Source organism: Tenrec ecaudatus, chromosome 1 (assembly GCF_050624435.1).
Source record: "Tenrec ecaudatus isolate mTenEca1 chromosome 1, mTenEca1.hap1, whole genome shotgun sequence".
Classification (NCBI taxonomy): Eukaryota; Metazoa; Chordata; class Mammalia; order Afrosoricida; family Tenrecidae; genus Tenrec; species Tenrec ecaudatus.
Window position 1 is genome coordinate 51,150,068 of NC_134530.1, and position 24,907 is coordinate 51,174,974.

General features: G+C 39.1%; 1 protein-coding gene across 4 annotated transcripts in view; it reads right to left on the reverse strand.

Moving 5' to 3' along the window:
• The window catches only part of EYA3 (EYA transcriptional coactivator and phosphatase 3), a 92,863-nt gene that overhangs the window by 23,394 nt on the left and 44,562 nt on the right, over nt 1–24,907 (reverse strand). For 2 of the 4 annotated variants that reach the window (XM_075553060.1, XM_075553052.1), the window contains 5 exons: nt 19,650–19,716; nt 17,126–17,262; nt 9,606–9,743; nt 2,497–2,582; nt 137–314 (listed from right to left, as the gene is read on the reverse strand). In XM_075553060.1, coding sequence (XP_075409175.1) covers nt 137–314; nt 2,497–2,582; nt 9,606–9,743; nt 17,126–17,262; nt 19,650–19,716 — 606 coding nt within the window. The remainder of the gene's footprint in view (nt 1–136; nt 315–2,496; nt 2,583–9,605; nt 9,744–17,125; nt 17,263–19,649; nt 19,717–24,907) is intronic. The other 2 variants (XM_075553073.1, XM_075553067.1) reach the window with 1 other exon arrangement.

A 24,907-nucleotide genomic window follows, 5' to 3' on the forward strand; every position in this document is an offset into this window, starting at 1 on the left:
TCCCACCCTAGAGGGAAAGGCCACAGCAGGGTAAAGCGGCTCAGTTCAGAACAAACAACTTGGACCATCATCTAAAACTGCATGCTGCATCACGTGTCCTTCCTTACACGAAAGCTTTCCACGCAGGGCTGCTTACCAGGGGAAGCTCTCTGTGCCGCAGGTGCCATGGCGGCAGGCTTCTCTGTCTGGTAGGTAGCTGCTGCTAAGGTGTTACTCTCAGCATCACTGTTAGTCTGGCCTGTGACTCCAAAGCTGGAGCTGGGGTAGCATGCCTGGTACTGACTCTGACCAAGGATGGTATAAGTGGGATAGTCCTGTAGACCAAAGGGAATTAAAGAAAAAACAATATTCTTAGAAAGAGTCTAACACTGATTTAAATACAAGCCTTTATCTCCATTATTCATAGCGACATTCCTAAAACATTCAGTTAATATCTCCACTTGCCCATCTTCTAACTGAATCAATGATCAAAATGTGCTCTGTGGAACCTCAAGAGGCAGAGAGCGGCTGACTTTGAGGTTGGGGGTGACTAAGAGGGAGAAGTTCCATGCACCACACCTACAATGTCCTTTTTCAATAAACCAGCTCATTTTTGGTCAAATTTATCTACTGAATTTCTGTATAAATCACTACATGGAAACTTAAAAAAGAGACTATTCTTTTTTTCAGTGATTTCACAGGAATGTAAATGTCAAAACTTATCAAATTGTATAATTTAAATAGGTAGTTTATTATGTCACTTATACCTTGCAATTATTTTAAAATTTTGCTATGACACAGAGTTCTAATACACATTAAAAAAATTCCACTGACATGGATGGATTATGAAGAAGCTACCTAATTATACAAACATTTAAAGTTACTGAGCTGTATTTGTGCAGCAAGAGAAGAGACTATTAAAAAGAAGAGTAAATCATATTAGTTGAACTCAAGGGAATTAAATAATTTAGCAAGAGAGCTTTAAAAAATCTAACAATGTAACAATAAATATCTATCAAATAATTTAGCAACCGGGGAAAATACTGTCCTGTGGGCCAGAGCAGTCAGAGTGCTTTCTCAGATAAATAGCAGGTAGGTCCTGAAAAAGTTTTATTATAAGGCAAAAGTTTTCTTAAAGGGCATGAGATATTGAGCCCAATCAAAAGAAAAGATCCTTGTGGGTTTTTGAATAGTGGGGTTTTGAATATTAAGGAATATGAGTTTAAATATCACCTAGGCAACCTTGTATAGCTTGTGTGGGGGCAAAGAAATATGGGCTACCATATTCAAACCACCAAATAAAAACACTGAGCAGGTGAGTGACACTTGAACAAAATTAATCAGACGGGTTTTAGAAAATGGACAGCACAGTGTAAAACTGGAGACGAGACAATCAGCCATGAAAATGTAGAAGTTTTTGAAGAGTAATAATAGCAAAAATGGAAAGAGAAGAAATCTCAGAAATCTGACCGCAGGAATGGGTGGGAGGAAAGGAGCCCTGTGTGGCATAGTGGGTATGAGCTGGGGGCTGGGTGGTGCCCCACCATTATACAATCAGGCGCTCGCTCCCACAGGAGAAAGAGGCGGCTTTTTGCTCCTGTGAGGGGTTACCGTCTCGGAAATCCACAGGGGCAGTTCTACTCTGTCCTACAGGGTGACTGTCAGTCAGTGTTGATGTCATGGTAGCGAGTTTGAGTTTTGATTGGGGAACAAATGGAAGCTGACTAGTCAGGTTTTACACATAAGTTTAAGAAATCTAGTGCCACTGACAAAAATTGTGAACTCATAGGGAAGAGCAGTTTTACTTTTGGAGGGCTAGGAGGCAGGAAAAAAAATGGAGTGAAAAGCTGGTATTAGAGATACTAAGTTTAGGGAATTACCAGGAACATTAAAAAAATTATGTCCATTAATCAGTTGGTATCCTGTAGACTTTATGAGGTCAGGGCTAGAAACTTCATTTAGGAGATTCTAGGTGGATGCTGTGTGGAAACATTCCTGAGGACAAATAATTAAATATATGAAAGCAAAATACAGATCATCAATGGTAGAACACAGGATCAAAAAGAAGACCTGTGAAAAAGAGAAATATATAGACTGCACCCCAAGTAGTACCAAGTACACAGTAGGTGCTCAAAAAATATTTGAAAATTAAGAGAATCAGTGTATACGGGAACAGGCAAATCATGAAAGAATGAGCCAGAATAGCAATATTAACTGTGGATAGAAAGAAAAGGCCCACGGAGAGAGTGACAATAACAGGAACATATCTTGACCTTCATTTAACTGACATCGGAGTGGATGTAGGGTAGGCGATGGAGACACACACAGGACATCCACAAGTGGTGAGAGATGTGGGGAAAACAGCCTGTGACACTGTCTAGGTTCCTAGTTCTAAGAGATCCGGAGAAGAGTGTGCTGTTGCTTCTCCGAAGGGCATATTGATAATAGGAAAGACAGATTTAGAATGAGCTAGCTAGATGATCCAATCAAGCAGGATTAATAACAGTAACACGGTACCTGGTTTGAGACGCTGGCGACTGCTGCAGCAGGGACGTTGGCAATTGTAGATGAAGTGGATATTAGGCTGGCATTTGTGCTTGAAGCTGTAGGATTGACAATATTAAAGTGTATTAATTGCTAAGTTAAAAAGGGCTAGAAGACATTGAAAATATATTGAGAGTATTTCTAAAAGGAAATAAATAATCTTAGCAAAGAAAACATACAGATTTTGTTTTACATGCCATTCAATCCAGACTTGATTAGAAGTAAAACACTTCAAGTATTTTGTTTCAACTCTCTCTTTAACTCTTATAACACCCATAAAGGATGCACACACAATGACCTGGTTCATACTACGAAGTCTAATGAAATCAGAAGCGAAACCAAATCACTACAGTCCATTTTCACTAGTGGTTGCAAAATGACTCACCTGCAATGTGACCTACTGACAATCACCAGTGGAGACAGGAGCTCTAGAAATTCCACTTATAAACCTAATACTTCGACATTGCTTATTGTCACTCACCTTGCTGCCATCCTCAGGCAAACTCATAGCGACTCTACAGGACAGGGTTGTACTGTCCCTGTGAGTTTTCAGGACTGTTTAACTGTTAATGCGAATAGAAAGCCCCATCTTTATTCTGAGTAGCGACCGGTGGTTTCGAATTGCTGACCTTGAGGATCACAGTTCAACTTGTAACCGCTTTGCCACCTTGGCTCCTTATTGTTACTAGTCCTATACTATGTCTTTCCTGAGGAAACCTAATTACTTTGGGGAAGAAGACCTGGTCATACGAATTTTAAAGGACTTGGAATTGCTTCTCAGGCTTTACTCAAATTGAGATCATTAATGAAGATCACTTTTCTGTCTATCATACTGTGGTAGCTTGTGTGTTGCTGTGTCGCTGGTTTTTCAAATGCCAGCAGGGTCATCCAAAGTGATTACGTTTCAACGCAACTTTCAGACTAACAACAATGAAGAATGACTGAAGAAGAAGCCACTGACAATCGTAGGCAGAGCTTGGAAGCATTTTCATATACTGAAAGCCTAAACAAAGGAAGCAGAACATTGTGGGAGACACTGCTGGTGGATGGGTCTCTCAGGTCCGAGGGCACTAGAAAAGTGACTGAAGGGGAGAGGACCTCTCGGAGGTGAGCTGACCATGGTACCAGGAGTCTGGCAAAGCCTGTGGGAGCAGACCCTTTGGGATCTTCCTTTGCTGAAAGGGGAAAACTTAAGGTAAAGAGAAAAAGCTGCAAACATCTTGTAATGATTGGAACTTGGAATATGCAAAGTATGAAGGAAAATTGGAAGCCATCAAAAATAAAAGAAACACATAAAGATCGATGCCCTAGGCATTATTGAGCTGACATGGACAGGTGTTGGCCATTTTGAATCAGAAAATCATGTGATTTACTATGCTGGCAATAATATAATCAAGAGGCATGGCGTGGCATTCCTTGTCAGAATGGATCTTCGCAATTCATCGGCAAATGCACTGTTACCTGTGATCAGATTGTCTCTATCTAACTTCCAGTCAATTCAAATATTACTTAAATTTACACACCAACCACAAGAACTAGTGAGGAAGAAACAATGACGTCATCGATAGTCACCAGTGACGGGAATGCGAAAGTTGGAAACAAAGAGGAAGGAATCGTTGAAAATAGACTTGGTGACAGAAATGAAGCTAGACATTGCAGGATAGAATTTTGCAAAACCAACGACTTGTTCATAGCAAATAGCTTTTTTTTCAACAACACAAGAGGACTTCTCCAGATGGAATACATGGAAATCAAATGGAGACTATCTGCGGGAAGACACAATGGAGAAACTCAGTAGCAGCAGCTGAAACCAGACAGGGGCTGACTGTGGAACAGAGCATCAATTGCTCATAACTAAGTGCAGGACAAAGCTGAAGAAAATTAGAACAAGTATACAGCCCAAATACAACCCTGAGTGTATGCCATCTGAATTCTGAGAACCTCTCAGGCACAGATTTGACGCATTGAACACCAATGACAGAAGACTTGATGAGCTAGCTGTGGGGGGACATCACAACTAACAGTCATGAAGAAGCTAAAGTTCTTTCAAAGGACACGAAGAAAAGGTCAAAGTGGACATTAGAAGAGACTCTGAAACTTGCTCTTAATTGTAGAGTAACTAAAGCAAATGAAAGAAACAAAGAAATCAACAAGCTGAACAGAAAGTTTCTAAAGGCAGCTTGAGAACAAAGCTAAGTATTGTAACGTAACGGTGTCAAGGATCTAGAATTAGAAAACCCAAAGGGACGAACACGCTCAGCATATCTAAAACTGAAAGAACTCAAGAAAAAAATTTCAAGCTTTGAATTGCAATTTTGAAAGATTCTATTGGTAAAATATTGAATGATGCATGGAGCATCAGAAGAAGACAGAAAGAATACACAGAGTCCCTGGACCAAAAAGACGTAGTCACCATCCCACCATGTCAGGAGGTAGCACATGAGCAAGAATCACTGGTGCTGAAGGAAGACGTTCAAGCTGCACTGAACAAGCCAAACACCCAAGCCATTTAAACGTTTCAGCAAGCTGGAAGCACTCACTCATCTATGCCCGGAAACTGGAAGACAGCTACCTGGCCAACTGACTGGAAGAGATCCAGATCTGTGCTCACTCCAAACAAAGGTGACCCAACAGATTGGTCAAACTGTAGAACAGAAGTAAAATTTTAATTTAGATCATCCAATAGTGATTGTAATAGCACACTGAGAGGGCATTTCTAGAAGGTCAGGCCAGATTGCAAAGAGGATGTGAAACACGGGATACCACTGATGTCAGATGGAGCTTGGCTCAAAGCAGAGTACCAGAAAGATGCTTCCTTGTGTTTTGTTGACTATGCAAAGCCAGTTGACCATGTGGACCTTAAAACACTGTGAGCAAGCTTGAGAAGAATGGGAATCCAGAACACTTCATTGTGCTCATTCAGAACTCGTACATGTATTAAGTGGCAGTTATGTGAACAACAAGGGAACTGTATGGCTTAAAACGAGGAGAGGTGTGCAGCAGTGGTATCCTTTCCCTTAACTTGTTCAATCTAGACCAGCGGTTCTCAACCTGTGAGTAGCAACCCCTTTGGGGGTGAACGACCTTTCACAGGGGCCACCTGATTCATAACAGTAGCAAAATTACAGTTATGAAGTAGCAATGAAAATAATCTTATGGTTGGGGGGGTGGGTCACCACACATGAGGAACTGTATTAAAGGGTCATGGCATTAGGAAGGTTGAGAACCACTGATCTGTATGCTGAGCAGGTCATCAGAGAAGCTGGCTCATCTGAAGAAGAATGTGGCATCGGGATTGCAGGAAGGCTCATTAACAACCTGCGGTACGCAGATGACACAGCCTTGCAAAGATGTTACTTTGAGGACTAAGGTGTGCCTGGCCCATGCCATGGTAGTCTCCACTGCATCACATGCATGTGAAAGTTGGACACTGGATAAGGAAGATCGTACAAGAATTGGTGCATTTGAATTGTGGTTCTGGAGAAGAATACTGAAATGACCATGGACTGCTAAAAGAACAAACAGAGCTCCTTAGAGATACAGAATGCTCCTTAGAGGCAAGGATGGCAAGACTTCATCTTACATACTTTGGACATGCTTGTCAGGAGAGACCAGTCCCTGGAGAAGGGCATCGTGTTCACTACAGCAGAGGGGCAGCGAAGAGGAGGAAGGCGCTCAAGGAGACGGACTGACCCAGTGGCAGCAACAATGGGCTCAGGCACAGCAACAATTGTGAGGATGGCGCAGACCTGTGCAGTGTTTCGTTAAGCTCCTTGGGGCTACCTATCTTACGACAAGAAAATATTACACACGTTTTCCTATCCTACCAGATTTCACTAGGGTTTTAGGGAATAATTAAAGAAAAAATACACAAGAAGATGGTAAAGCCTCAGTAACTGACAAATGTCACACTAGTTCTTTTCAGAAGGATGGCATAACCATCTTGCTATCTTGAACTTCTCTCCCGTATCGTAAACACACTTACACATGGCTCTGACAGCAGTCACACATACTGTTGCATTGCAGGTTTGACATCAGGATCCAACTTAAGGCTATTAAATACTATCAAAACTATTAAATACTCAAACGCGACTTCATTAGTAATAAAGTCCTCTAGTACCAGGCCATTAGGCTAGGACAAAAAAGGATCCAACTCACAAAAGGGGAAGGAAAGCTATTCCTTTTTCAAATGACATGATCTTATAATTAGAAAACCCTAAAGTAGCCACAAGAAACTTTTAGAACAGATGAATTCAACAAAATGGCAGAGTAGAGGTCAACACAATAAAATCAGTGGGTTTCTATACACCATCAATAAATAAGCATAAAAGAAAAGTAAAACAATACCATTCATGCAATACCAAAAATAATAATCCAGAAATGAATTCAACTGTCTGTTTTCTTTTTTTTTCAATTGTCTTTTTGTTAAAGGTTTGCTACAAGGTTATGACCAATCTTGCTCTAAGCAAAACTCATTTAATCGGGTGTACAGACCACAGCACGCCTTACTCCAAACACTACTATGATTAAAACCGTAGGGGCCCGAATGTTTTGATCAAGGACTCAATAGGTGAACCCTGATCAAAAGGGGTAAAAATGTGGAACAGAATTTTAATTCTTGTAGAATCCAGACTTACAGAATCCACTAAGACTGGAGGAACCCCTAAATTTATTGCCCTGAGAAAATCTTTTTAAAATCTTGAACCAAATCTATTCACTGAAGTCCTAAGTCAACAGCAGTACGTGGAAAGCACAGATGAGAAGTTTCAGGGACAGTATAAGTCAATAGTGGTAAAACAATGTGGGTCGAGACGTGATCGAACTACGGAATGATACATGTATTAACTCCCAATAAATTATTTTTAAAATTAAAATAAATAAAAATTTAAAAAGAAAGAATGTAACCAATTCTCAAATGTACATGCTGATATTATTGAATGGGTATATGCTCTCTTTTATATATATATATTTTCACTTCCGCCCTCCCCCACGCACCCCCTCAAAATAAAAGGTCAGGCACCTCATAAAAATGTATTGACCATCCTGCCACATAGACTCCCACTGACCCCGTAGGGCAGACTAGAAGGAAGCTAGCTGCCACATTTCTCTCCTACAGAGAGGTGTGTGGGTTCGAACCTGTGACCTTTGGTTAGGAGTACGGAGTTTAACCACTATGCCCCCAGGGCCCATTGCTAATATTAGTTAAGCAACCCTCTATTGCAAGTTTAGAAAATAAAAGTAATTAACCATGAAATAAGCAATAAAAAGCGAAAATCTGAAGACTCCGAATTCAAGCTGTCGCTCCTATTGTAACATGAGGGGATTTCATAGAGCTCGTGGAAAATGAATTTAAAAGATAATGGAGTTTTCCCACTAATTTTTTTAAACCCCCCACATATATCGAATAGTTGTCAGCTGTCCAAATGTCAATGGCACGGCCAATTATTTAAGGACAGTTCCTGCTTCTGTCTCAAAAGTGCGGTCAAATTTTGCTGTAAATCCACCGAACGATGAAGCTTCTGAGAATCATAACCATCGGACCAAGCTGATGTGGTTCTCAGTCATTTCCAATCGAAAGGGAAAACCAAAACACTTTGTTTAATCTTATCTGTAACATTTTTTTCTCTCCATCAAAGTTTCTATTTAGGAATATGACAAACAGGTTTTTGCCATACCAGTCATTTTCTGTCTCTTTAACATCCATTTTATAAGGAATAATATTTAAAAGCTAGAAGTACGAGAAAAGAAACAGATGAAAAGTCAGGTACTCTGACACTCATAGCCAATGGGGACAATAACAAATTACCTGCAGTGGATTTGGGGGTGGGGGCTAATTTCATATTGCCTTTTGAATTTCTTTTGTATTTTCTCCCTTAGAATCTTGTCATTAATGCCAATCTTTTTAAGAAATGATAGCTGTATTTGCATGTACTGCACACATCATAAAATGTAATTGTTCAATCATATTAAGAAGAGATATCCAATCACCACCACAATCAATCTTAGAACATTTCTTCTCTACTTGTTAGTTTCCATTTCCTCCATCTTCCCTCACCACTCCCCTAGGTAATTATTAATCTAGTTACTGTCTCTATGGATTTACCAATCCAGGATTTTAAAGAGAAAAATCAGACAAAACACAAATAGGAAGCAAACAAACAACTACACAAAACACAGAAAAGATACCAAGGGCTCAAGTAGAAAGAAAATGTTTTGAGAATGATGAGGGCAACAAATGCACAAATGTGCTTGACACAATGGTTGGATGTATGGATTGTGATAAGAGTTGTTCAAGACCCCAATAAAATGATTTGAAAAAGAAAAACAAAACCCCCCCAGAAAAACCTCAATCCAAAAGCAAGCAGAAAACATCAAAAAACTAAAACAATTTTAAAATGGGTCAAAGGGAGATCAAATGACAAGACATTACATTTTCACTACATCCACCACAATGCTCCCTCTGAGAGCAAGGCTGCTCACATCCCTAGACTCTGCTCAGAAGGAATTCATTGCAGGTTTAATCCACGTGTACCCTGCAAATAGATTCTGGGCTTAAAACCAATCTTTTAGAAGAATAACTGGTAGAGCAAAGATATACGGAATTCAAGACTTAATATACTTTTATCACAAAACAGCAATAAGAGCCATTTGAGCAACAAAAAAAAAAGTTATCACTAAAAGATTAAAAAACAAAACAAAAAGCAAGACATGGAAAGAGGCTGTAACAAAACTACAGCTGAGAGGTGGCACATAGCTCATAAAGCAGCACATCCCACTCTGACAATTTGGACTCCCTGTAAGTCACACGGAGTCTCTGGTCATTAAGAGCATTTCCAGACATCAACATGCAAAAGGCAAGGTCTCAATGCTAACAAGCAGCCCACATTCAAAGAGCTAAACTACTCAGAGACACACTCCTTGGCTCTGGTTTGCACAACACGAAAGGCATGCACAAATGCAAATCTCATTCCCCTGTGCTTTAGAAGAAAGAGCTCCTGTATTACCCAATTTATTTTGAGATGCAGGTAGATTAAAGAACAAAATACAACACAACAATAAAACACACAACCATGCCTATTTACCTTGAATGGGGTAAGAATAATGTGCTGGGCTTGGCTGGCTTGTGGTTAACCCTGTCGTGCAGGTAAGCACACTGTGTTGACTTGGAGATGGAGTCTGAATTAAACCACTTTCAGGTTTCATACCTGGCCACAATGCACCTGAATCAGATAAATTGGACCAATTACAACATATACGGGGACTGAAGAGCATGGTTATGCTTGCAAATATCTGTCAGCAGGTTTAAAATCTAAACCTTAAAAATAAATTTGTATGCTAAGAAAAAAGTTGCTGATTCTCCCATTTGTAATATACCACAAGCAAATACATATGAAAAGAACTGGGGGTGGGGGAAGAGGGTGGCTGGGTGAAGCCACAGAAACAAAAATCTTGCCTAAATTCCCAATCGTGCTACTTATATAAGCTTGATTCAGTGGTAGGAGAAAATGGTAAGGGTTCCGAGAATGAGCTACCAGCACCCGGCTCTCTCTGCCATGGAGTGCCTGATGTTCATGACAGTGAGATATCATTTGTGTAGCACTGCCGGGGTGAGAGACATTTCACATACGTTTAAATTCACTTACCCATTAAACAAGGCATCAAACTTCCCTAAAATACATGAAAAATTTCTCTACCTTTGTAAGCTGGTTGATTTTTGCTGTTTTTTCTAATTAGGAAAGAAATATCTTTATATTTTTACAAATTAAAAACAGTATAGAAATAAATAACTTAGAAAAATTAAGGCCATGTATCATTTTATTATGAAGACTTAACCACTATTACAAGAGTCACTGGATTTCTTGTATGCCTTTGCTACTTTAAAAAAAATTAAAATGGGATCATATTAAACACACTATTCATACCTCACTTTTTTCCACATAATACACCTAAAGACTACATTTCCAGGTTAGAATGTAAAATGTATCACCATTTTAAACAGCTACTTATCATTTAATGATTGGCTGTTCACTTTTATCTTACTTTATTTTTATCACAATGCTCCTGGGTAATAATCTTCCTAAAATGTATCCCTTCCTACTTTCTTAGGCAGAGGGAATTGTGAACATAATTTTAGGTTTCAGAATTATTGCTATAAAAATCAATATTATGTCATGTTACAGATATTACTGGCAGAGCTATTGTGATGTGTGACGCTATCTAAGTTAAACAGAACTCATAGTTCTTTGACTTTTAAGGTCTTACATTGTTCTGTCTTTCCTTTGTGTTCTGTTAGTTCTTTACAATCTCCTATTTCTCACTTTACCTCCCTTTTAATTTGTAGTAAACTAGGACATCCTAATAAAAGTTTTCTAGAATTCAAAGCTAAAATGAGTCTAAAGATGCTTTTCAAGAGTGAACTATAGTGGAGAGTGACAATCTTAGCTATGTAAATGTGTATTTAAAAAACCACCACCACAGAAAAATGCATCACAGAAAAATACAATGTTTGCTTGTTCATTATATTCTGAAGCTATGTTGCTAAATTAGTGTAGGTAAAGCTGAAATTTAGGTCCAAGAAGGATCGTCAAAGTTAAGGTAAGAAATCAGTACCAAGGCCAGCCACGTCTTCCAATTCAACTTTAAATTATTTCAAATATGTACAGTAAGAAACGTCATGCTTTGAGGGTAAGGGCTCCATCTTCACTGGAGCATGAAGAGGCTTCAATGTAACTCAGCTATGTAAAATTTGTTGATTTTAAGTGAATTTAAGGATGGTCAAGGGAGATGTAAAAATCTTAAATGGTCTCAACAATGAGAGATAATACTTGTTTTGCCCCAAACCATATTTTTACAAGTGCAATTTCCCACCTCACCTATTAACTGTCCAGAGTAATTTATTTGAGAGGACTGAGGAATATTAACATCTCTGGTGGTGCTCTGGTGTGTGCTGTAAAGAATCCCTGGTAGTGCAGAGGATCATGTGCTGGGCTGCTAACGAGAAGGTCTGCAGCTTGAACCTAAGGGAGGAGGATCAGGCTGTCTGCTCCTGTGAAGATTTACGGCCAAGGAATTGCAAAGGGACCCTTCGACCCTGTCCTATCCAGTTGCTCTGAGTCAAACTGAATTGATGAGTGAGTTTGGTGTTTGAATTTTTGATGGTGCCGTGGGATAAGTGTACGCTGGTGATTCCAAACCAGCCGCTTGGGGGGAGTATGATGAAGTTTACCGTCACAGAAACCCCAATGCGCAGTTCTACTCCTTCTGAGAGAGTCACTCTGAGTTGGCAATGACTCGGTGGCAGTGAATTCATGTGTGTGGTTTTGGTGGCAATGTGGGTTAGGTGTTGGACTGCTAATAGCCAGGTTCAAACCAACAAGCTCCTCCATGGGTGAAAGATGAAGTTGCCAGCTTCAATAAAGTTTTAGGGGCTCAAAAATTTTAAATGGAGTTACTACATAAATGGGAATTGATTTGGTGGCAGTCTTTATGGGTTTTTTTTGGGGGGGGTTGATACAAACTGTAACGTGCTTGACTTCAAACTGAAAGGTTGGTGGTTCAAATCCACCCAGAGGCTCCTTAGAAAAAACGAGCCACTGAAAACCCTCTGAAGCACAGTTCTGTGATGCACACAAATAGACTTGCCAACTCTTGGTTTGTTGGCCTTTAAAAATTAAATAGTGGCGTAGGAGCTCATTCCTCTAACAGCGCTTGAGAATGTTATTTTCTAACACATACACTGTGGAGCCTGTGAGCCAGAACTCAACGGGTCTTCTGGATTTCACAAGGGTTCAGTCTTTAACAGAATACACTCTGACCACTTGTCTGTTGCTATTATTAGTAGAAAACATTTACGTTTTCTTGCCCTAACAGGTTCCTACTCTATACAAATAATTGCAGCTTCCAAAGGTTTTACTGTGATGTAAAATTTGAACATTAGTATATACTGAGAAGTGTTGCCAGCCTTATGACTTAATATATTTGTTAAAGTTTCAAAATGCAAACTATCGCTATAAACTGTGTCCTCTCCTAAGGTGAAAAAGCAGGGTACGGATGTCCAAAACAAAGAGAATAGTTTTGAATGTCTTTGACCAGAAACAAAGTAGTTACTTACTAAATAAGTATTTTGTGAGAAAAAGGAATAAAAGGTATAGGGACATGGTTCTCAGCATGACAGTGGTCCTACGCTTTAAGCATATCCTCCTCTAAAAACCATTCTTCCCAGAATTTCAGGTAATGGCTAGCACGACTAAATGCTTTGACTGTATAGTCCTACTTGCTGCTCACAGTGAACAAGGAAACCAAACCCTCGTTTCCTGACTCCTATCTTCCTGCTATCACTAAAGTTTCTCAAGTGCTTTTAAGCACTAAAGGACAAACTAGTGGCACAGTGGTTATGTGTTGGGCTGCAACTTGAAACCACAGGCCGCTCCCAGAGAAAAACCAGACAGACTTTCTACTCCCATAAAGAGCTACAGTCTCAGAAAATCACAGAGGCAATCTACTCTGCCCTATAAGGTCGTTCTGAGTTGAGATCGATTAGAAGGCAGCGCATTTGATTTTGGTGTGAGCACCAAGAGCATGTTGAGGAGATACAGCTGGTCTACCAATGAAATGGGAAGTCTGGCCCTAAGTGGCAATCCTCCTGGGCCTCACACTGGACCTTTCCCACAAACTCTCAGCACGCACATGTCCCTGTGATTAACCAAACTAGTGTGCTTAGTTCAGTTAGAGACCTACCGATCTATTTTTAGAAAAGTTTGGCTAGGAATTGAAGTATACATCAGTACCGGTGAAAATATATCTTGGTTTGTTAATTCAACCAGACGATTGAGGCAGGCAATACATTAGTATGTAATTTAATTTAAGACATAGAAGTATAGTATAAAAAATGCAAAATTACAGGAAGAATATTAAAAAAAAAAAAAGGACCATGGTCTCACCATGCAGACCAGAACAAAAGACAGGCAGTCCTTGCTTTTGATCCGTGCATATGGACACTATGCCCTCACTTTGCGGGGTTTGTGGTACATGAAATCAAAGCTGTACTGTCAGCATTCACCTATTTTCCATCCAAATTATGCTGTATGTATGTATTTTCAAAAACATTAAATTGGGACTAAATTCTACTTTCAGTAATACACTCTGATTTTTTTTCAATTAAGAATATACGGAGCATTCTTTAAGAATATGGTTTACAGTGGCTATCTAGTTTTTCATTCTATGGATATGATGCAATTTAACACATTAACGAGGTATACAATATTTAATAACAAACTGTAGAAATGATCTCTGAAAGTATAATCTTTAGGAAGACAACATTTAGGTTGTTTCTGATTTTTTGCTATTCTAAGTAATGCTGCAGTAAATAAATATTCAGGTCACATTTTTGTGTCTCTAATTAGTCCTAATGAATAAATCCCTAGGAGTGAAATTACTGAGGGAAATAGAATGAACATCTGTAAGGCTCTTGGCACATACTGCCAAATCTTCATTTCATCCTAAATTTATTTTAAAATTACTTAGAATAATGGATACTAAAGGAAATTTTATGAGCCATTAAAAACAACTGAACACTCTTTCCCATACACATGCTCTTCAGATCATTGAAATTTAAAACAGTTCTCAGCCTGCTACTCTACCGTTTCTACACCTGAAAGAATGTGGCTACCATTCCTTTACTTTCAGAGTTGTTTTTTTTAATAAGATAGTCTTCTTAAGGCTTATTCTAGTCTTTTCCTCATTCTTTAAGAGGATGAAGCTTTCAAATTTCAAACTCAACTCTGAGTTTGACTCTATTTTTCCGAAAGATCTAAACTTATGAGAGCACCTTCTGTAACTAAAAAGCTCTGGGCTCTAATCTAATCTCAGACCTTTACTAAATTGCATGACCTTGGGCTAATTACTACCAACTCTGGTGTCACAGGGGTCACACACTGGGCTTTGATCCACCAGGTCGGCAGTTCGAAACCACCAGGACAACTGAGGGAGAAGGGAGGGAGAAGTTACAGGCTTGGGAACTCACAGGGGCAGTTGCTTTGAGTCAGCACTGATTCCACGGCAGAGTTTGGTTTTTTTTTTTTTTTTTGGGGGGGGGCTAGGTACTTAATTCTTCTAAACCTAATTTCCCTAATATATCAAAGGGATAATGTTACTATTTACCTCATAAAATTGTGCTGAGGATATAATGGCACAATAATGTAAAGTGTAAAATCCTTAAGATACTACTTGGTATAGAGTAAACATTCAGTAAATGAATAATAGTATTACAATATTTTCTGAAACCCCGTTTACATATGACATAAAACAACTAGTCAACCTGAAAATCACACAACGTACTAAAATCTTTCCAAATGACAAAGAAACCATGTTTTGCTATATATTTTAAGTGAATATAGTTCCTTTTCCTTTAAAAAGCCATACTAGAATATAAGAAAACGCCTTTTAAAAACAGAGTCACTTTAAAAGTAGTACAAACAAGCCTTTCTGTGGGTGCTGGTGACAAACAGTGGGTTAAGAGACGGATGGGCTAACAGCAAAGCCAGTGGTTTAAAGCCATTAGCCGCTTTGGGAGAAAGGTAAAATTGTCTGTTCCTGTAAAGATACAGTCTCAGAAACCCTGTGAAGCTGTTTTTATTCTGACCTATAGGCTCACTAAAGCTTCTGAGAATATATCCAGCATCAAAACAAAGTTAACCACTGTGTCCACTTTGACTCACTCTGACCTGATGTGTAAGACGGGCTCCCCAGGGTTTGCCTGGCTGTGATTTTATATGGCCACGGCTAGTCCTTCTTCTGAAGTGCCGCTGGGTGAGCTCAGCCAACCTCGGGGTCAGTAGTCGTGCACCTCTCATGGACTCATTCATCCACAGTACTCCAACTTACATCTCTCTACACTATTAAAAGTCAAATCAAACCAATCTCTCTCTGAATTAGCAACAGAGGATGATAAGAAACACAAATCTTCCATTTCCCCAAATATTCAAAAACAAACCAAAAATAGGTTAGCAGCATTTCTTCATAATATAAGCACTGTTTTCTTCCAGTGTTTAAACAGAGATGTCTACAGAATTTCCTTTTATTTAATACAAAGGAAAAGCAATGATCATAAAAGACATAATATGTAGGATCTATATATCTGTGGCACCAGACTAGGTATCCTACATAAATTGAATTCCAAGGAAAAGAAGAGATTCATTTAATACTGGGTGGAATAATAACCAATTGGGAACTAATGTTATAAAGGGTATTGGGCTTGCTAATTGAATGCAAACTAAATCAGGTTCAATAAAATAATTCTTTTACAGCTGCCAGCCTATTATACCAAGCTTTTGAAAAAACTTAGCTTTAATATACACGAAACAAAAACACAAATATTTGCACACAGAATTTCCCTTCCAAAAGGACTCTGCAGCCTTGACTGACTAAATACACCACAAACACAAGATTTTGGGACACTGGCTGATACTGACAGGAAAGGAGGCACGCCTATGCAAATAAAGAGAAACAAAAAAATTTCTGTATCTCATCCCCCATGAAATTATCAGTTACAACTGTTGTTATATATATAAAACTCCCAATTTCTGTTTCTGACAATCTCTAGGAGCCAAAAAATGCTAACAAGCATAACAGTGAGAAAACTGACATCATTATAAAAGACTAGCCAAATGAGGCAGGATAAGGAAGGATGTAGAAACAAATAGCAAGCAACAACCACATAGCTAGAATTAGTGGCAAGCTGTTTTGAAGATTTTTCCATTTCCTAGCTTTTTTCAGTGAAATCTATAGACATGGGACTTTATTAACAGATTGTAAATTTTGAAATAATGTAATGTTCTCTCAATTCTTATAACTTAAAAATGTTATAGTATTCTCCACTTTTATATTAGTTCCAAGAAAGCAAGAATAGGTCAATAAAGCATACTACATATATCTATTTATATACATTGAATAATCAATACAGATATTAAGCATTACAAAAATCATCCCTCAAACTGATTTCTGACAAATCATTTTAAATTTACAATTCCTGTTCAAAATCTCTAAAAACAATAAACAAAAAGCCCTACGACACGATAAAATTTATAGAAAATTAGGAATTGCCCCCATTCTAAGATGACTTTTTATTTCAACAAACATTTGATCAGAGTTTGAGGAAAAGAAGGGACAGGAAGGAAGAAATTAGTAAAAAATATGTTTTTTAAATGTAAAGGGCTAACTATTATAGTTGGAGATTTAGTCTACCTGGTTTTATTAAGAAGTTCCCACCTCAAAATATATTATGCTTACCTACTTATGGTATCATGTGACAATGTCAAGTCAACAGTAGTCTCACCAAGGATTTTCCGAACACTTTCGACTTCCCGTGCAAAACCAGAACTGAGTACCTTCGAAAGAGCTACACTTTGTTGGAGGAACAATGTGTATGAGGCTTGCTTGTTGTTCTTGTTAGGTATGAGAATCGAGAAATCTGGTATACAACAGAACAAAACATCTCCACAATCTTTGCTATGTTTGAGCCCATGTTTGCAGCCACTGTGCCCATCTATCTCGTGGTCGGTTTTAGAGAAAGAGGAGAGAAACGGCTTCAAACAGGATGCCTTACCAAAAGGAGGTAGTCCATAAGATTGAGTTGCCTGAGGGTAGACAGCATAGGGTTGAGACTGCTGTAGCGTCTGGTACTGAGTCTGCCCAGGATAAGCAGTTTCCGAAACGGGAACAGAGAGGACATGTGCATATGGTCTGGAAAAGTTCAAGAAAACAAAAACTTGTATGTATAATTTATTTCAGTAATGAGAAATAGGGAAAATGGCTAACAGCATTAACAGAAAAGAATTGGCAACATGGAGAATGATCTTCCCCTAGATGATTCTTGCTATGGTCTTCAGTAGAATCTACTTCTTTTTATGTTCTACCATAACCTACCTAACAATGTTGTGGAAGAGATGAATAATTTTAAACATCCTCCCAAGGTCCAATAAACATTTAGAGAGTGTTACTACATGCAGGGCCCTATGTGAGATACAAGAATAGATTAAGTTTGTTCATACCCTTATATAGAAAATCCTACATAACCAGAAATTGGATAGAACAGGACTAACAAATTGGCTCATTCTCCTCCCAGGCCTGGGGTTAAACTAAAATTCACAGAGGAAGTGGGACCTGGAAATGAGAGCGAGGTTGTGGAAAAAAAGTCAAGCAAGTAACCAAAAAACAGAAGAAAGAGTTGGGCCCCAACTTTCCCAGATCCTGCTTATGAAACAGTTGCCAGCTCACTAGGAAAACTAGGAAAGTCCAGACAGGATTCAGAATCTTTACTAATAAGCCTTACTTAGTGAGCTTACTAAGCCACAGCATACTGCTACTTGTTGGTGCCAACCACAGCAGGGATGGCTTGGGTAAACTCAACAGGCATAGCCCCTGGGACATTAGCTAGCTGAGCGGATCACTGCAACCACATAAGATGCTCCTATGTTCTATGTGCTGAATTTTTACACACCAGCTATTTTATCTGGTGGATTATGTTAAAATTATAATGTAAGAAAGAATGGGTTATATGCACCTTATGAGTCATAGCAACACAACTTGGGAGGGAGGTGTTATAAGAGGGAAAAATACCTTTTGTTTTCCAGTGTTAGGGAAGAGAAGCTGAAGGAAGACTATGAAGAAGTGGTATGCAGACTAGTAAGCAGGGTGTGCAGAAATGAGCAAGTGTAGTCTAGGGAAAGAAAAAGCCCAAGCAAGGGTACAAAAAAGAGAGAGCAAGGGCTTCAGCCACAAGGAACGTAGATGACGTTAGGAGACGTTGCAAAGGAAAGTCAGAAAAACAGACAGCAAAGACCTTCACTGCCAGGTATCCAGAGTTCTGACAGATCTGAAACAGGGAGCCACTGAAATATCTGAGCAAAGAGTGAAAAGACCAGTTTTCGTTCCTTATTATTTTTAAAAATCAGACAGATTAATTTGACATTGCTTTGTAGAATGGATTAGAAGAGAGAAACTGGAAACGAAGGTCCAGTTGGCACAAATACTAAGGTGTTCTGAATGTAATACAGATGTTTTTTGAAATGAATGCACAATTTTGGAATAAACTGTATATTTTCCTCTTAGGAGATTCCAAGGAAATAAATTAGAAAATCTCTACTCTTCTTAGCCAGATATGAGTACAGGAAATAGTTCAGGTTGCAGTTATTACTCAAAGCACATGGGAACAATTTAAAAATATTAGTCATCTCAAATGGACGTAAGTTCCCTTTATGTTAAAGATCATAATATCCTTTTTCTTAAAGTGTTATTAGAACTCAAAAGTACTTCCATGTTTATTAGCTAATTCCTTCATGACTGCAGAGAGTAGGCATAGTGATTTTACAGAAGAAGTCGTATGAAAGTTACTGGCCCAAGAACGCTTATTAAGTGTAACACGAGATTGCAATGTGGTCTTCTCACTGAGTGAACTTTTTAATGCTTCCTCTTTAATCTGAAAAATTCTAGCATCCCTCACTCACTCTTGGAAACAGTTTCTTAAACACGTAAGTCTGTACCGTGGCTTGATAATCACACTGACCATATATCCATGTTATGTATCGTTTAGTACTCACACTGTTCTGTATTTATGCATCTCAGTGCTATTTATGCATCTCAGTGCTAAGTAACTTGGTTATTTATGCATCTCAGTGCTAAGTAACTTGGTTGACCTTGCATAATGATCTTACCCAGGAAGATCTGAAATACTGCCTCATAAGAGACTTAAAATGTCCAAAATCTATCTTACTTTCAGCCCAATCCTACTTTCCTCGAATAAGAAACAGATTAGGCTGAGAAGTCCCGGCCTGAGGCCAGTTTGAATGGTTTTTATTGATCTCTATGTCAAGGTAAAGGAACGAATAACCTAAGGTAAATCCGTGATATGCCTTGATTGTTAACACTAGTTTGCATTTTCAGTGTCTTCTCAGAGCAAGCTCCTTCCTGACTGTCAGCTACTTTTTAAAGGGAAGTTATACAGGCTCTGTATTTCAAGGGAATGACAGCTGGAGTAAGGACAGAGAGAACAAGGAGGTGAAAAGAAATTAAATTTTGCAAAGATCCTAGAGAAAAAGCACATAGATTTTGGAAATAATTATTCAACTTACTTTGCAGAATACATTTGTGAGGTATAATCATTGGATGAGCGAGGGATGTAATCGGTGCATGTCATAACTGAAAGAAAGATAACATCACCAGGTAAAAAAGTTAGGACTTTTCAAAAATGAAATGGGAAAATGCTTTATCTCACTGTATAGTCTTTCAAACTAAATAACAAAATAAAGTTTGGATTTCAGAAATTTAGAAAGATTATGTATTAGAAAATACTTCACTGTTCCAATGACCTGATTATACAGACTCTTAGAGACAGCAAAGAAGATAAAAGTAGAAAATATGAAAGAGAGTTGAAGACTGGTACCAACTGACTTCTACCTCCATTCACCCCTGATCGGAAACCACAGACCCAGCAACTTCTTTAGCTACCTGCTGTACTCAAAGGCCAACTCATCTCGTTAGGAAAGCACGCTATGCGTCAGCTTATTCATCCTTTGGGTACGTACTATATTGTAAATAAAGGCTGTAAGAATGATTTGCAGGAAGACAGACTTGGGGATAGCACCACACCTTGTTAGAAAGCCGCGGCTACTGCTGTGTATAATCAATATCATAAGAGATACAAACACAATTTTATTCCACTACTTAAGCTTTGTAGTAAAGGCTTTGCTTAGATTTGGCAAAGCAGAGGAAATAATACGGGGTTCTGACAAACCATCAAGTAAATAGGACTTTCCCAGCCAGGAGCCCTCTTGACAGCCGTGATTTCAGTTAGAACAGCTCCTAGGAGGCTTGCCTCTCAGGACTGCATCTGGGATATGTGCGGTAAATACTTGCTCCACGTTGGAAAGGCGGCAGGATGCCACTCATTGGGCATTTTTTCGGTCCACATGTAGAGCAAGACATCATATTGAGTTTGCATGAGACCTCTGAATTGTTCAAGCACTCCTTTCAACATGGCTAAAAGAGCCCACTCTACGGTGAGCAGGAGGCACTAGGAGCTCTGGTGGCTCTGTCAGGTGGGGCCGTTAAAGGCAAGGTCATAGTTCAAGCCAACCAGTCGATCAGAAGAGGGCCTCTGTTCTTGTAAAGATTTACAGCCCCTGAAACCATAAATAGGGTCACTAGGAGTGGAATAGAATCAATATTGGGTTTTCAGTGGGTTAGGGGTAAACCAACTAACTTCACATCTAGCTGAGTTCCTTGAAAGAGCTCCTAAGCAAAAAAAAAAGATGTCTTGGTCAAGAGCAAATGAGATCAGTTCATATTCAACAGTGAGACAAAGCAATACTTACGTTTATCATAGATGTTTGCCCAATGCTATTGTTCAAACTCTTAAAAATTTATTAAAAGCGCATAGATTATATTCAGCTACAATTATTGATAAAAATGAATGAGATTTCATTTAGATTTAAAGTGTTTACATCTTTCACAAAGAATGCACAGGAAGTTCATTTGAATTATGGATGATGGTTTCGTCTTTGCTGACATGCACTTTCAAAACCCAAACCCCATTCCTTCACCACTTTAATGTAATACTAGAAGAGATTTGGAAAACGACCTGGGAAATTTAAGCCAATTTTTACATCTGTAGAGAATGACTGAGCCTTGTTATCTTGCAGTATGGGGGAACCCTGAAAGGATTATAAAGCTATGTCCTATGATACAATCAGAGGTTCAAATAGTATACTGACTCAGAGTAGAGTAGGAGTAGTGGAGACCTGAGATAAGTTCTGAACACAAAACTGACAGGACATTCTGATGGATCTGAAGGTAGGGAATGAGGAAAATAGGAATGCGGTATGAATTCCAGGTTTTGAGCTGGAGCCACTAGAGGGAGAGTCATCCTACTGTACGTACTCTCTGCGATGAGGAAGTCTGGAAGAGCAGAGCGGATGGTGTTTAAGAGAATCTGAAAGGTTAAGGGTTGGAAGTTCTCCAACAGTTCTGTGGGAGAGAGATGTGGCCATCGACTATCATCAAGATTACTGCTTAGAAACCCCAGGGGCCAGTTCTAACCTCTACAACATGTGGTCACCATCCATCAGAATCAACTAGACTGAACCCAACAACGACAACAGGAGAATCAAAAGCTTTATTTCAGACTTCCTGTCTGGAAACGGCTGACTGTCCTTTCAGACACACAAATGGAGATTTCTAATGGGCGGTTGGATACACAAATCAGGAATGTAGTGGAGAAGTCAGAGTGGAAATATAAACTATATATACTTAAAATGTGTTATGAAGATCTGGTGGTGCAGTGGTTGAGTACTCAAGTTGTAAACCCAAAAGGTCCGTGGTTCAAACCCACTAGCCACTTCACTGGAAATAGACAGCGCTTTCTGTAAAAAGGTATAGCTTTGGAAACCCTATAGGTTTTGATTTGGTGACGAGGAGAATGTTTTGTAATGAACAAGAGGATATACAAAAAGGAAAGATGGTGGCCTAGAACCAAGCTTTGAGGTTTAAGCAACATTCAGAGTTTAGACAGAAAACGGGGCCATAAATAGACAGTTGAAAGGAAAAGTGGTGAAAGGCAGATTATGAGGAGAGAAATATCTGCTTGAAGTGGTCACATCAGAGTCACTGATGACCCGAGGCGCTTTCACGGGAATGGTGGGACAGAAGTCACACTTGGGAGGGCCGGGGGGAGGGGACCTGTGAGGAAGACTCTGCAGAGAACACTGTCTGTAACAGTGGGGGATTGTTTCATTTAACATGGCAGGGCCTAGACTCACGCATGTCTCTGGACAGATGAAAAGGTTCTCAAGGGAAGGAGAAAGTGATGATGTGCTGAGGTGGTGCCTTTGGAGAAGGTAAGACGATATAATGACATGGAGGACAAAGAAAAGGCACTCAGGTCTTTGACAAAAACAAGAACACACTCCAAGAGATTTTAAAAGGCTCATGGAAAAATGGAATCAAAGCATAACGGAACTTTCCCACAAACTTTGTTTTGTATTCAAAAAAAGAAACAATGAAGTGTGAATAGTTTTGATGACTTGGTACTGGTGGGTAAAGAGAATTTCCTATGTGGCAGCTGTTGAGGGGATATGGGTGCTTGGACAACAGAGGTGGTGTGAAATATTCAAAGGCAAAGTTCATTATAAAAATGTAATAGAATTTCCAAGGCCTATTGAATACCCAGATGCTTATGATAAAGATGTAACTAGTCAGCTAGTTATGTAATTTCCTCCATAGTGTTTAGCTTATGGAAAAGCTAGAGTTAGGTTAAAATAGTTTTAGCAAGGGGAGTGCAAACAGCAAAGTTATTAAGGGTACTTGTAATGTAGTAATTATAATAAAGCAAAAACCCACTGCCATCGAGTATGCCTCTAGAGACCCAACACATACCTGAGAGCATCACCAGGGCTCCTACCAATTATAACAGTAAACACACAAAAACCCAAGCTCACTACCGTCAAGTCAATGCTGACTCACAGACACCCCTGCGGGTTTGCAAGACCATAACTGTTCATGGGGTACCAAGGAGCTGCTGGCGGTTTCAGACTCCCAATTATAGGGATCATAGCCCAACAGGGGACCACCAGGGCACCTTCACTATCATGAAGAGTCATGTAACCTCTGCTGAGAAAGGGAAATGAAGATAACAGGCATCTACACTGTTGAAATCCCCAGAAGAAGAGCACGGACAGAGAAGAAGACATCTTTTAAGAGCAGACTGATTCAGAGTTGAGTCTGAGGTAAGCATCCAGATGACTTTCACGAGTGCTAAAAAGGTTTGAGAACCACTGGAATAGAATCCCTTTAAGAAAATAATATACAGAACAATTATATCTTAAACAAAAACAAACCACCCAAATAATAGGAGGGAAGAAACCAAAAACTGATACCTGCTTTGAAAATAAAATAAAACGGCTTTATTGGGACATAACCCACATATCATATAATTCAACAGTTCAATCATATTAACAAGAGTTGCACAAACAATTTCAGAACATTTTCTTCTTTCTTGTACCCCTTGCTATTAACTTCCCATTTCCCAACAACCTCCTGAACCATATCCCTAAGAAATTATTAACCCAGTTACGATACTATAGATTCACCCAGCCTGGATTTCATAACACTGAAGAACACAAAAACAAAGAAACAAAAGAGTTAACAACAACAAAATAAAATAGGAAAAAACCTTCCATTTAAAAGCAGAAAATATCAAAAACGAAAACAACTTTAAAATGGGTCAAAAGGGAGCTCAAATGTTCAATTTTAACCTAACTACATCTGCCACAATCCACTTTCCAACGCACTCTGCATGACGGCGACAGCAAGGCTGGTCACATCGCCGGCCTATGTTCACAGGGAATTCTCTGGAGGCTTAATGCATGTGTATTTCCCTTTCACTTTTTTTTACCCTTAAATGGTATAAATTTATAAATGGGTCAAAAGGGGGATCAAATAAGATGGTATATTCTAATGGCTAAGGTGACCAGACGTTCCACTTTTGGCGGGACAGTCCCGATTTTTAATAATTTTTTCCCGCATCCTGCAGCGGGGAAGAATGCATGACAAGCTGGGGTATACGGGTGCCATGTGGCTATTTCGCCAGGATACAAGTTTTATCAATGGTGCCCCGCTTTACCAATGTTAAAATCTGGTCACTTTAATCCTAACTATAATCGTACAATACTCTGTCTGATAACAAGGCTGTTTACATCCCTTGACTGTGGTCAGAAGGGATTCACCAGAAGCTTAATCTGTGTGTAGATCCTGCAAATGGATTTTGAGTTTAACTAACTGGAAGTGTAAATAAGGTTAAGAATAATTGTCTTAAAAATAAAAAATAACTTTTCCCCAACACCAACTGCTCTACCCCTCCCCCTTTTGTAAGTGTCCTACACAATTCAATTCTTTGAAAGTGTGTAGTAAAATACGGAAGGGCACAGTGATTTAATTTCAGGAAGTACTATTTGTCCTGTGTAACAATTTGACAGAGTAAGTGGATATGCTTGATGTCTTCACAAGAGAAGACTGTTTTAGTCTAGAAACCTGTGTCTAATGGGGGACTATAGTGAATGTTCTCTAGGAGAGTGAGGCTGGGCAAGTGGAGAGCATGCTATCTAGAGGTGGATCGATCTCCGGGCCTACTATCAATCTTGGCTTCTCAGAGGACTGCTTTCCTTGTTTAGAATCACAAGTGGAATAACTGGGTAATTATCATAAACATTTCTAATTTTGAGAAAGGCATTATTGTCTTCCAATCTCAAAACAACAATAAAATCACCCAATGTGATTCCTTGAGTTAGCAGAATCCATGTGATTCTGTTCCTCAGCTCTAAGTCAGTAAAACTAA